The sequence below is a fragment of the Oncorhynchus mykiss genome, chromosome 15 (assembly GCF_013265735.2).
Source record: "Oncorhynchus mykiss isolate Arlee chromosome 15, USDA_OmykA_1.1, whole genome shotgun sequence".
Classification (NCBI taxonomy): domain Eukaryota; kingdom Metazoa; phylum Chordata; class Actinopteri; order Salmoniformes; family Salmonidae; genus Oncorhynchus; species Oncorhynchus mykiss.
In genome coordinates this window covers 18135578-18149049 of record NC_048579.1, presented here as the reverse complement: position 1 = coordinate 18149049, position 13472 = coordinate 18135578, and the positions used below count along the sequence as shown (strand labels likewise).

The window sequence follows — 13472 nt, the reverse complement described above, 5'->3', positions numbered from 1 at the left end:
ATTGCTATCTGGATGACACACAGCTGTACATTTCAATGAAACTTGGTGAAGCCCCAAAATTGCCCTCGCTGGAAGCCTGTGTTTCAGAAATAAGGAAGTGGATGGCTGCAAACTTTCTACTTTTAAACTCGGACAAAACAGAGATGCTTGTTCTAGGTACCAAGAAACAAAGAGATCTTCTGTTGAATCTGACAATTAATCTTGATGTTGATGTTGTACAGTCGTCTCAAATATAACTGTGAAGGACCTCGGTATTACTCTGGACCCTGATCTCTCTTTTCTGTCCAAAAATGATGCAGAAAAATTAATCCATGCTTTTGTTACTTCTAGGTTAGACGAATGCAATGCTCTACTTTCCGGCTACCCGGATAAAGCACTAAATAAACTTCAGTCAGTGTTAAATACGGCTGCTAGAATCCTGTTGACTATTACTGCTAACCTACAAAGCATTACAATGGCTTGCTCCTACCTATCTTTCCGATTTGGTCCTGCCGTACATACCTACACGTACGCTACGGTCACAAGACGCAGGCCTCCTAATTGTCCCTAGAATTTCTAAGCAAACAGCTGGAGGCAGGGCTTTCTCCTATAGAGATCCATTTTTATGGAATGGTCTGCCTACCCATATGAGAGACACAGACTCGGTCTCAACCTTTAAGTCTTCATTGAAGACTCATCTCTTCAGTAGGTCCTATGATTGAGTGTAGTCTGGCCCAGGAGTGTGAAGGTGAACGGAAAGGCACTGGAGCAACGAACCGCCCTTGCTGTCTCTGTCTGGCCGGTTCCCCTCTCTCCACTGGGATTCTCTGCCTCTAACCCTATTACAGGGGCTGAGTCACTGCTTACTGGTGCTCTTCCATGCCGTCCCTAGGAGGGGTGCGTCACATGAGTGGGTTGAGTCACTGACGTGGTCTTCCTGTCTGGGTTGGTGCCCTCCCTTGGGTTGTGCCGTGGCGGAGATCTTTGTGGGCTATACTCGGCCTTGTCTCAGGATGGTAAGTTGGTGGTTGAAGATATCCCTCTCGTGGTTTGGGGGCTGTGCTTTGGCAAAGTGGATGGGGTTATATCCTGCCTGTTTGGTCCTGTCCGGGGGTATCATCGGATGGGGCCACAGTGTCTCCTGACCCTTCCTGTCTCAGCCTCCAGTATTTATGCTGCAGTAGTTTATGTGTCAGGGGGCTAGGGTCAGTCTGTTATATCTGGAGTATTTATCCTGTCTTATCCGGTGTCCTGTGTGAATTTAAGTATGCTCTCATTAATTCTCTCTCTCTCTTTCTTTCTTTCTTTCTTTCTTTCTTTCTTTCTTTCTTTCTTTCTTTCTTTCTTTCTTTCTTTCTATCTTTCTTTCTTTCTTTCTCTCTGTCTCTCAGAGGACCTGAACCCTAAGACCATGCCTCAGGACTACCTTGTATGATGACTCCTTGTTGTCCCCAGTCAACCTGGTCATGCTGCTGCTCCAGTTTCAACTGTTCTGCCTGCGGCTATGGAACCCTGACCTGTTCACTGCGATTACTATTATTTGACCATGCTGGTCATTTATGAACATTTGAACATCTTGGCCATGTTCTGTTATAATCTCCACCCGGCACAGCCAGAAGAGGACTGGCCACCCCTCATAGCCTGGTTCCTCTCTAGGTTTCTCCCTAGGTTATGGCCTTTCTAGGGAGTTTTTCCTAGCCACCGTGCCTCTACACCTGCATTGCTTGCTGTTTGGGGTTTTAGGCTGGGTTTCTGTACAGCACTTTGATATATCAGCTGATGTAATAAGGGCTATATAAATACATTTGATTTGAAATTTGATTTGATTAATGGCGATAAACAAGACGTTATAGCCATTCACTTATAATAAATTAATACTGTCTGTCAGTGCAAAAAGGGTAACAATGCACTTGTTACAATGTCTCCAGCTTTGCTCCAGTGGTGCCGTAGTACTATGGATGACCCTGTAAAGCAACACATTTCCCTGCACCTATCCGGTGTATGTGACAATAAAACATAACACATATATTTGTTTTTGAATAGTTTTACCTTACCTGTTTTCATGCGCTCAGCAAGCATGCCCACTTGAGCGATCTTCTCTGAGTAGATGATCTTATAGCCGTCGATGAAGGACAGGTAGGACCTGGGAGTGACGTAGGTCTGGCGGCGGAACCGTTCAAAGTACTCTGTGCACTTCTCGGCCACCAGGTCCTGAAAGGTCCCCATGGTGTGGACTACACTCTGCTTAACTTCCTCAGAGCATTGGAACGTATACTGGGACAGAAAGTGATGTGCCACTGCCACTAGTGCGTCCCGTGGCCAACGCTGGAACCAGTCAATAGTACAGCCCGATATCAGACCTGGGAACTTGAGGGCTCTTGTTCGGAACTTCTCACCCACCGGCGAGAAGCACAACACCACGTGCAGGTTGCTCCTCACACGCGACAGGAAGTAGTCGTAGAGGTTTTCGGCGGTAGGTGGGTGGCGAGGGTGCTCGCGTTTCATGGCTGGGATGAGGTCCTGGGTGATTTCATCGACTTCGTCACGGGCGAACAGGTTGGAGACTTCGCCCGAGGCCAGCACATTGTTCATGTACTCCAGGAAGGACTCCTCCTTGATGTCATTGTCGGTGAAGATGAAGGTGACTCCTTTGCCCTGTTGTCCGGCGATGCGGTACAACGACTTCAGGTCCTCCATGAGGTTGTTGGTGTTGTACGTCCTGTCGAATGAAAGAGGTAAACAGAATTTTCTTCACACCAACTCCAGTTAACAAGATTCAATCAAACGATAATCCACTATTTAATCTTCTAAAATCTACTATGCTACTGTCATTAGCCTATCAAAAAGGTACATGGTTCACCGCATGCTCCACTGATCTATTTAGATCTGTGATTATCAATTAATTTACCTGTGATTATCCATGAATTAGATCTGTGATGATCAATTATGTGATTATTAACCCAATCTCTCTGTAACTGAATACAGAGTACAGACCACAGGATCCAGACCAGGGTTGGGAACCACTGGTTAGTATGTCTTTATGATGATGATTAGGGTTTGGGTGTCTTTATGATGATGATTAGGCTAGTATCTAGAAGGCCGACCTGGTCAGGATGATTTGAAAGCTCTGGTATCCAGCGATGAAAGAGGCCAGGCGGGTGAGACTCTGCTTCCCTGAGCCACCCACCCCCACCAAGAGGGCGTTCCCTTGAGGGGTGCGGACGATACGACTGATCTTCATCAGGTGGATCATGGCATCCTGCCCGGCGATAAAGAGAAGGAGCATCAGCCAATAGGAATACAGAGCTACAGCAGGATACTACTACATGTTGTTGAGTGAAAACATGGTTGTGTACTTGTGTGTACTAACGTGTCAGTCAATAATGACAATGGCTACCAGAAGCTACCAGAAGATAGGGGAGTATGCCAACTGGTAAATCCCATGATGTGGAATACTTAAGCAATAAGGCACCTCGGGGGTTTGTGGTAGATGGCCAATATACCACGGCTAAGGGCTTGTTTTATGTACAACTCAAAGCGGAGTGCCTGGATACAGCCCTTAGCCATGGTATATTGGCCATATACCACAAACCCCAGGGGTACCTTATTGCTGTTATAAACTGGTTACCAATGCAATTATAGCAGTAAAATAAATATTTTGTCATACCCTTGGTATACAGTCTGATACACCACGGCTGTCAGCCAATCAGCATTCAGTGCTCGAACCACCCAGTTTATAATTTAGAATAGAACGCTCAATTCACTGTTATCCTTTTCACAATGTCAAGCCAACCAGAACCGTGCTGCACAGTGTAACCAGGTCACTGATGTAGGTCACACTCGTTTCGGTAGTGTGAAAGGGCTAATACTGTAGTTTGCTTTTACCTCGAAGAAGACCAGGTCCATGGCACTGCCTCTGACTGCCTCGTTGTACTGCAGTTGGAACGTGGCGAGGCGCTCCGACAGGGCCTGGAAGGACGGGATGGGCTCATAGACCTTGGGGGCCTCCAGCTCCATGTCCTCTGGCTCCTCCCCTGTGGTCTCGGGGGCATCCTTCAGGAAGTCCACAAAGTAAGCCTCCCACTGGGGGTGCTCTATCATGGCTGTTCCATGCTCCTCCACTGTAACCTAAGGGAAACAGCTCTCTGTGGTTGGTAACCAGTTTGATAATGTGTTTAACTATGCTTTCTTTATAAATATGCTTTCAGAAATATAGTGAGAAAGATGTAGTGTTATTAAAAGTAAAATATGAAATCAAAACACTTGTCATTCTATAACGAAACTAGGCCAATTTAAAAAAATCTAGAATTATAAAATGTGATATTCAAATGCATAGCTATGTGTCCATCTTTTATAAAGTTACACCTGTTGAGAACAGGACACCAATTCAAACCGCATAACAGAGGATATATGAACAGAATCCACACTCCATACCCACCTTCTCCAGCATGCTGTCAAAGCTCCGTCTGTCCTTGTGGTCAACGAAACGGTCAGCAATGACCCGGGTACACTCGTGGTGGAAGAGTGACGCCAGCACCTCTGGCCCCTGGCACACCTCGGTCCTCACCGTTAGAATACCCTGCCAGATACGACTGAGGTCTCGCAGGTTGAAGATGTAGTGGAACTTGGCTGGGGAGGGCAGCATCTGAGGAGGTCACATAAATGGATGGATTAATTAATAATTCATTTTTTTGCAACACGGCCTACACCCCTGAAGTACAAGCAGCAGCACAGTTGCAAGGAAAAACTCATCTCAAGAAGAACCAGACTCCCTCCATCCTCCTCTGGCTGTGTTAGGTATGTCACAGTACTGTACCTTGGCTTTGACAGCTTGCCACACCCTCCTAGTGGTGGGCACCAGGGCGCTGGCCAGGGTGCACACCTCCTCAGGGAAGCCCCTCTCGGGGCAGAAGTAGCCCTGTGCCACAGTACGAAAGATCTTGTCGATGGAGGAATTGGAGGGCAGAGTGCAGTTGAAGGTGCTGAACTGCCTCTTGAGGCGCTGAGGCACGTCGTTGCGCCCGCCCCCGGGGTGGATCATGGCCGCTACTAGCTGGACATCCACCACACTGGTGAACTCCCCTGGTCTCTCCAGGCTGTAGAAACCACCCTGCTCCATCAGCTGACGCACTATCTCATTGGTTATCTGTTGGATGGACACACAATCTCATTGGTTATCTGTTGGATGGACGCACAATCTCATTGATTATCTGTTGGACGGATGCACAATCTCATTGGTTTTCTGTGTGCAAGAGACAGGGAGATTACAATTTATTAAGAGAAATAATACAATATTTTGGTAAAGTGTAAATAAATCCAGGTTCATGTTGATAGTTACGATCAAAATTAACATCTGGATTCATGTTACAAAACGACACTAACCTGGTCACCCCACTCGTTGATAACGGGCATGTTGATGTCATCCACAAACACAGTCATCTTCTTGCCTGCCGGCGGCCCGTAGGTGGAGCCCATCCTCTTGTCAATGTAGCTCTCTATGGTCCTCTGGAACATACTGGGCAGGGTGGCCGAGGAGAAGTTTAAGCTCTTGCTCACCTGAGTTTCAGGATCAAACTTACTGGTATAGCCCTGCAATGGAATGACTAGGATTGAGATCCTATAAAGAGGTATTATGGTCATAGATAGTCATAAAACTCCCATCTACATTCACAAATCTATATCTCAGACCTTGATCATGACAGTCTTAGCAGTCCCCTGTTCCCCGATGAGCAACACGGCTTTGCCTTGTTTCATGATGGTCTGCATCAGGAAGTCTGTCCTCACGTTATCCACGTTGGGCACCAGGATAGATGAGTAGTCCGGGACAGAGTCTGTAGGATACTTGTACTCTGGCACCTGGAGGGGACATCATCATGCAGAGAGAGAGAGTAAGGATTAGTGGAGTGACTGATTGATCAATTAACAGCAACAGCACAAGCCATACCTTCTTGGACCAGTGCTCCCACTGGCCACGTTCATTGACCATGAACTCAAAGATGGTCTGGTCTCCTTGGGTCTGGGGCAGGTCCAGAGTGGCAGGGTGTGCCTCTAAGAATGCCTCCATCTTGGATCTGTCCTCCAGCTCCAGCAGAGCCCCCACTGACCACATGACAGCAAACACAAAGAGCCTTGATACATCCCCCTGAGACTGCTTTTCCTCCACTGCAGGAAGTAGACCCTGGAAAAAGGTTCCACATTGAGCTTTGCCTTTTAAATAAGTTTTATATTTTCAACACTTCAGCCACTGGGGTGGACATGTCTATTGGATTCAATGTTATGGTCATAATAGAATGTGGGAGGTATTATGACTAGTTCAGTTTTATTAAAATTACATATTTCTAAGAATAAATAGGTAAAATATTTGAATTTCAAGTGTCTTTTACAGGATTTTAGTGTGGCTATTCTGCTTACCTGCAGAAGGTCAATGGTCTGCTTGATGTACATGCACTCCAGGATGGGCATTTTGGGAGACACAGCAGTGAAGACAAAGTTGATCAAATCCTGTACAGGGAATAAGGTAGAGACTCAGCAGATTCAGGAAGACCACAGAGGATTATTCTCATGGGAACACATGTCAGCAAAGTGTGTGTATGCCTCCATACTGCATGTGTTTGTGTCTCTTTTTGGGTTAGGGAAAGAGAATGGATGTACAGTATGATATTCAGACAGACCTGGAAAACACTATGGAAGCAGCCCAGGAGAACCTCTGCCTGCTGTGGTGACACCCTCTGGAGCCAGGCCTGAAGGATAGGCTTCCAGTCCAGCACAGAGGAGCTCATGAACACCATGCCGTTGCGGGACACTGTGGCCGGGGAGGCGTTGTCGATGTTGTGGGGCTCAAACACCACCTTACAGTTAGGCGCCATAGGGATGCGGTCGCCATTAGCCAGGGTCAGGGTCTTGTTGTCGTCCAGGACTGAGTTGAGGTTTTCAATCCAGATGGCGTCCACAGGGCCATCCAGCACGATCCAGATGTGCTCCCCCTTGGGAAGAGAAACAGTTAAATATAATAAAAATGAGAACTAGTACGACAACCATCTGGCTTAGATAGTGATAACTCATAAATAATTGTGAGGGGCCTAATTGGAGGGATATGTAACCTGAATAGCTGTTATTGGCAGAGGAGGGCGATCCAATTTTTTTGGACTGCACTGCCCCTTTAACTTCCCAGTACACCTAACTACAGTGAACGCCAAAGGTATTCGGACAGTGACACTTTTGTGTGTCTAACTTTCTCACTCATCATAATCATGGTAGCATCCACATTCATGTAGAAGTGTTTAGAAACATATTCCTATTTACAATAAAAGTGCCTCCTAAATGAGACAATACATTATGTCCCATCCATTTCTATTGGCACAAAATAATCTGAAACACAACCAAAACAAAAAACAGTAAATGCATCCAACAATTTTGTAGAGTCACAAGCTTGATGTAGTCATTGCGTGCTATAAATATGGGATCAAATACTTCATTTTTGACTATTTTGATACACATAAGTGAATTTGTCCCAATACTTTTGGTCCCCTAAAATGGGGGGATTATGTACAAAACGTTCTGTAATTTCTAAATGGTTCATCTGATATGGATGAAAATACCCTCAAATTAAAGCTGACAGTGTGCACTTTTCCAAAGTGCTGGAGTACAGAGCCAAAACGACAAACAATGTGTCACTGTCCCAATACTTTTGGAGCACACTGTAACTAGAACAGCATACTGAAGGCAATACCATTCCATCCCAACTCTATTGACCTTGCTGACCTTCTTGGCTTTAAGCGTTTTCCTCCACAGGGTTGAGAAGACCCCATCAGTCCAGTCGTTGGTGGCTACATCCAGGGTACCAAACATCTGGGAGGCAGTAATGGCCTTAGGGTTCATCCTCATCTCTCGGTGAGGGGTGCCACAATCCAACATGGCCCTCATCAGTGTGTGGATGCAGGTGGTTTTTCCAGCTCCACTGGGGCCTAGTGTCATCATACCTACAGGCAAGAGAATGAGATCAACATAGAATGAGAGGAAGAGAAGGGGCTGTGGTCTGCAGAGGAATATCAGTGTGTAGAGCAAACGGTTCACACTAGTTTGCACTATCTGTTACAACTGCTTATGGCACGTGTTATGACATGCATTAGTCTAATGCATGCTTTACAATATAGGGCTGTGGTAAAGCAGGGATAGCCAGCTCCAAGACCATAAAATGGCAGGTTTTTATTATTTCCTTCTAATCAGAGATGGATTTAGACCTGGGACACCAGGTGAGTGCAATTAACTAACTTGTAGAAGAAGAAAAAACAGAATGGTTTCGGCCCTCCAGGACAGGAGTTGCCAAACCCTGTAGTGAAGAATCACTGATCATGGCAAACACCAAACTAGCTCCATTACAGCTTTAAAACAGAAGGTTCCAGTGCACGTTGACTGACCGTGGCGAACACCAAACCATCTCCACTATAGCTTTAAAACAGAAGGTTTGAGTGCACGTTGACTGACCGTGGCGAACCCGCTGGGTCTCGTAGAGCTGCACCAGTTTGAGGACCCAGGGCTGGTGAGGTATGAGGCCAGCCTGCTGGGTCTGGGCGTGGATGGCAGCCTCCAGGTCGGGGTAGCCTGCTTTGTCCAGAATGATCCCAGGGAACAGGTCGTTGATCAGACTCATGAACAGAGGCTCGTCCTCATCCACCTGGTCAGAGACCCAGGGATTTTGTTTATTTTTTTTAACAATAAAAAATGTAAATCATTCATGTAAATTCATAAAATCATTGAGGATGACACAAATTCAGATACTTCTAGTTTCAGTGTGAAGGATAGAGGTGAAGTACCACTTGGATTGTAGGGTAGAAGAAAACTTGACTGTACCAGTTTGGAGAGGTTCATGTCACGCAGCACCCGCATCACTACAGTTTTCTCTGGCTCAGTGGGGTTGGACCTCTTCACTGAACCCAGTGTCCTCAACACTGACAATATGTTCCTTAGCCCAAAGTCATAGTGGACCTTGAAGAGCATGTGAGAGGAGACGATTATAATCAATCTGGCTGGTGACCAAAGTTCTTGATGAGGATTGATTACAAGTGTGTACTGTCTATGGTGCTACTGTGACCTTTTGACCTTTATTTTATTTTTATTTCACCTTTATTTAACCAGGTAGGCTAGTTGAGAGCAAGTTCTCATTTACAACTGCGACCTGGCCAAGATAAAGTAAAACAGTGCGACACAAACAACACATGGAATAAACAAACATAGTCAAAAATACAATAGAAAAAGTCTATATACAGTGAGTGCAAATAAGGTAGGATAAGGGAGTTAAGGCAATAAATAGGCCATAGTGGCAAAATAATTACAATATAGCAATTCCACACTGGAGTAATAGATATGCAGAAGATGAATGTGCAAGTAGAGTTACTGGGGTGCAAAGGAGAAAAATAAATAAGTAACAGTATCGGGATGAGATAGTTGGATGGGCTATTTACAGATGGGCTATGTACAGGTGCAGTGATCTGTGAGCTGCTCTGAATGCTGGTGCTTAAAGTTAATGAGGGAGATATGAGTCTCCAGCTTCAGTGATTTTTGCAGTTCGTTCCAGTCATTGGCAGCAGAGAACTGGAAGGAAAGGCGGCCAAAGTAGGAATTGGCTTTGGGGGTGACCAGTGAAATATACCTGCTTGAGCGCATGCTACGGGTGGGTGCTGCTATGGTGACCAGTGAGCTGAGATAAGGCGGGGCTTTACCTAGCAAAGACTTATAGATGACCTGGAGCCAGTGGGTTTGGCGACGAATATGAAGCAAGGGCCAGCCAACGAGAGCATACAGGTCGCAGTGGTGAGTAGTATATGGGGCTTTGGTGACAAAACGGATGGCACTGTGATAGACTGCATCCAATTTGCTGAGTAGAGTGTTGGAGGCTATTTTGCAAATGACATTGCAGATCGGTAGGATAGTCAGTTTTACAAGGGTATGTTGGCAGTGAAGGATGCTTTGTTGCGAAATAGGAAGCCGATTCTAGATGTAATTTTGGATTGGAGTTGCTTAATGTGAGACTGGAAGGAGAGTTTACAGTCTAATCAGAAACCTAGGTATTTGTAGTTGTCCACATATTCTAAGTCAGAACCGTCCAAAGTAGTGATGCTAGACGGGCGGGCAGATGCGGGCAGCGATCGGTTGAAGAGCATGCATTTAGTTTTACTAGCATTTAAGAGCAGTTGGAGGCCACGGAAGGAGAGTTGTATAGCTTTGAAGCTCGTCTGGAGGTTAGTCAACACAGTGTCCAAAGAAGGGCAAGAAGTATACAGAATGGTGTCGTCTGCGTAGAGGTGGATCAGAGAATCACCAGCAGCAAGAGCGACATCCTTGATGTATACAGAGAAGAGAGTCGGCTGAGAATTGAACCCTGTGGCACCCCCATAGAGACTGCCAGAGGTCCGGACAACATGCCCTCCAATTTGACACACTGAACTCTGTCTGATAAGTAGTTGGTGAACCAGGCGAGGCAGTCATTTGAGAAACCAACCACCTTGATGTTACCTGCTTGGAGAGCTGCTCTTCACACAGCTTGTACAGGGTGTAGAACTTGCGGCTGAGGACTTGGTTGTCACGGAAACCAGCACTGGCTAGCTTCACCCTCATGATGATGGCTCTGTCTGGAACCATCATGGCCACCGTACGGAACTGGATCTTCAGGTTCTCCGGAAGCTCCTGGCGGCCAGCATATCCAGGGTTCTGCCATTTGCGAAGACCAGTAGAACAGAGATAATAGGAAACATAACATTGACAATTGACTCAAGAAGGGATTAAGTAAACCAAGGGGCCTCCCGAGTGGTGCAGTGGTCTAAGGCACTGTCTAAGGCAGTGCGCGAGGCATCACTACAGACCCCGGTTCAATCCCTGGCTGTATCACAACCGGTCGTGAACAGAAGTCCCATAAGGCACCTCACAATTGTCCCAGCGTTGCCCGGGTTAGGGGAGAGTTTGGCAGGGGGGGCCTTTACTTGGCTCATTGCGCTCTAGCAACTCCTTGTGGCGGGCCGGGGGCCTGCAGGCTGACCTCGGTCGTCAGGTGAACAGTGTTTTCTCCTACACATTGGTGCGGCTGGCGTCCGGGTTAAGCGGGCGGGTATTAAGAAGTGGGGTTTGGCGGGTCATGTTTCGGACGATGCATGACTCGACCTTCACCTCCCGAGCACGTTGGGAAGTTGCAGCGATGAGACAAGATCGAAATTGGGGTGAATTTTTTATTTTTTTTATAAAAGAGTGTGCAAACCACACTAAATAATGTCTAGTAAATCTTCCTTTCACAGTTGGTATTTGAACCTTACATGCAATTTAGCACAATGTTAGTGAAAATGTGAAATGTGATATTCTCTCACCATGGTTAGGAAGATGCCAAACTCTCTGTCCATTTCCACCAAGTCGCCATCCGTGAAGATAAACTGTGTCTTCTTGTTCTTTTTGCACTGCAACACTATATAGATCTGCTGGGCTGCTACTGACAGGACAGGGAGCTCGATGCGGTTGAACTCATCAAAGCAGCCCCATGCACCTGACTGAGCCAAACCTGCAGATAATGTTTGCTCTCCGTTTATACCCTTTATGTACTCTGCATAATTCCATATGCTATGGTGGTTATTTTTTAGGAAATGCTTCATTTAAAGGGGCAACATTCATAGCAGTGTTTTATGAGTATTGACAGATCATATTTAGCTTTGATTAATTGTCAAGTCAGAGACCTTTCCATGTTATCTCCCCATGGACAAGCTTTAGTACCTTTATAGATTCGTCCTAGCCCTCTATAGTCCATCTGGTCAGAGCAGTTGAAGACGACAACGTACTTCCCCAGGCAACGGCCCATGTCTTTGGTGGTCTCGGTCTTACCTGTACCAGCCGGCCCTGCCGGGGCTCCACCCATACTCATACCCAGGGCCTGGGACAGGGTGATGTAACACCTAGTGGAGTCCGAACATGTCAGTCATCATTGTGCTGATGATCCAATCAAATCAAACTTCATTAGTCACATGCGCAGAATACTACAAGTGTAGACTTTACTGTGAAATGCTTACTTATAAGTCCTTAACCCAACAGTGCATTTCAAGAAGAGTTACGAAAATATGTACCAAGTAGACTAACATAAAAAGTAATAATAAAAAGTAACACAATAAGAATAACGAGGCTATATATAGGGGGCACCGGTACCGAGTCAGTGTGTGAGGGTACAGGTTAGTTGAGGTAATTTGTACATGTAGGTGGGGGTGAAGTGACTATGCATAGATTATAAACAGCGAGTTTCAGCAATGTACAAAAGGGAGGGGGGGGGGGGGGGTCAATGTAAATTGTCCGGTGGCGATTTTATTAATTGTTCAGCAGTCTAATGCTTTGGGGTAGAAGCTGTTGAGGAGCCTTTTGGTCTTAGACTTGGTGCTCCGGTACCGCTTGCCATGTGGTAGCAGAGAAAACAGTCTGTAACTTGGGTGACTGGAGTCTCTGACAATTTTATGGGCTTTCCTCTGACACTGCCTATTGTATAGGTCCTGGATGGCAGGAAGCTTGGCCCCAGTGATGTAGTGGGCCATACGCACTACCCTCTGTAGCGCCTTACGGTCAGATGCCGAGCAGTTGCCATACCAGGCAGTGATGTAACCGGTCAGGATGCTCTCGATGGTGCAGCCGAACTTCTCCCTATAGGGAGAAGGTCAGCGAACTGGCAGTGTGGTGCCAGGACAACAACCTCTCCCTCAATGTGAGCAAGACAAAGGAGCTGATCGTGGACTACAGGAAAAGGCGGGCCAAACAGGTCCCCATTAACATCAACGGGGCTGTAGTGAGGATCTGGGGACCCATTCCAAATATTTTCAGTCTCCTGAGGGGGACCATGATTGTTTGGACCATGATTGATTGTTGGTGATGTGGACACCAAGGAACTTGAAACTCTCGACCCGCTCCACTACAGCCCCATTGATGTTACTGGGGGCCTGTTCGGCCCGCCTTTTCCTGTAGTCCACGGTCAGCTCCTTTGTCTTGCTCACATTGAGAGAGAGGTTGTTGTCCTGGCACCACACTGCCAGTTCTCTGACCTTCTCCCTATAGGCCATCTCATCATTTTCGGTGATCAGGCCTACCACTGTTGTGTCGTCAGCAAACTTAATGATGGTGTTGGAGTCGTGTTTGGCTACGCAGTCATGGGTGAAGGGGGAATACAGGAGGGGACAAAGTACAGTGTTAAGGATCAACGTGGCAGACGTGTTGTTGCCTACTCTTACCACATGGGGGCGGCCCGTCAGGAAGTCCAGAATCCAGTTGCAGAGGGAGGTGTTTAGTTCCAGAGTCCTTAGCTTAGTGATGAGCTTCGTAGGCACTATGGTGTTGAACGCTCAGCTGTAGTCAATGAACAGCTTTCTCACATATGTGTTCCTTTTGTCCATGTGAGAAAGGGCAGTGTGGAGTGCGATTTAGATTGCGTCATCTGCGAATCTGTTGGGGTGGTATGCGAATTGGAGTGGGTCTAGGGTGTC

The 13472-nt window shown here is 46.5% G+C and overlaps 1 protein-coding gene across 1 annotated transcript in view; it reads right to left on the bottom strand.

The window, feature by feature from the left end:
• The window catches only part of dnah5l (dynein, axonemal, heavy chain 5 like), a 69675-nt gene that overhangs the window by 22312 nt on the left and 33891 nt on the right, over nt 1–13472 (bottom strand). Inside the window, exons 42-57 of the mRNA XM_036943917.1 lie at nt 11731–11909; nt 11334–11521; nt 10492–10686; nt 8830–8964; nt 8464–8653; nt 7741–7958; nt 6651–6962; nt 6391–6480; nt 5924–6157; nt 5668–5835; nt 5362–5568; nt 4796–5125; nt 4418–4624; nt 3865–4107; nt 3084–3238; nt 2034–2698 (exon numbers count right to left, since the gene is read on the bottom strand). Of these exons, the coding sequence (XP_036799812.1) occupies nt 2034–2698; nt 3084–3238; nt 3865–4107; nt 4418–4624; nt 4796–5125; nt 5362–5568; nt 5668–5835; nt 5924–6157; nt 6391–6480; nt 6651–6962; nt 7741–7958; nt 8464–8653; nt 8830–8964; nt 10492–10686; nt 11334–11521; nt 11731–11909 (3716 nt within the window). The remainder of the gene's footprint in view (nt 1–2033; nt 2699–3083; nt 3239–3864; nt 4108–4417; nt 4625–4795; nt 5126–5361; nt 5569–5667; nt 5836–5923; nt 6158–6390; nt 6481–6650; nt 6963–7740; nt 7959–8463; nt 8654–8829; nt 8965–10491; nt 10687–11333; nt 11522–11730; nt 11910–13472) is intronic.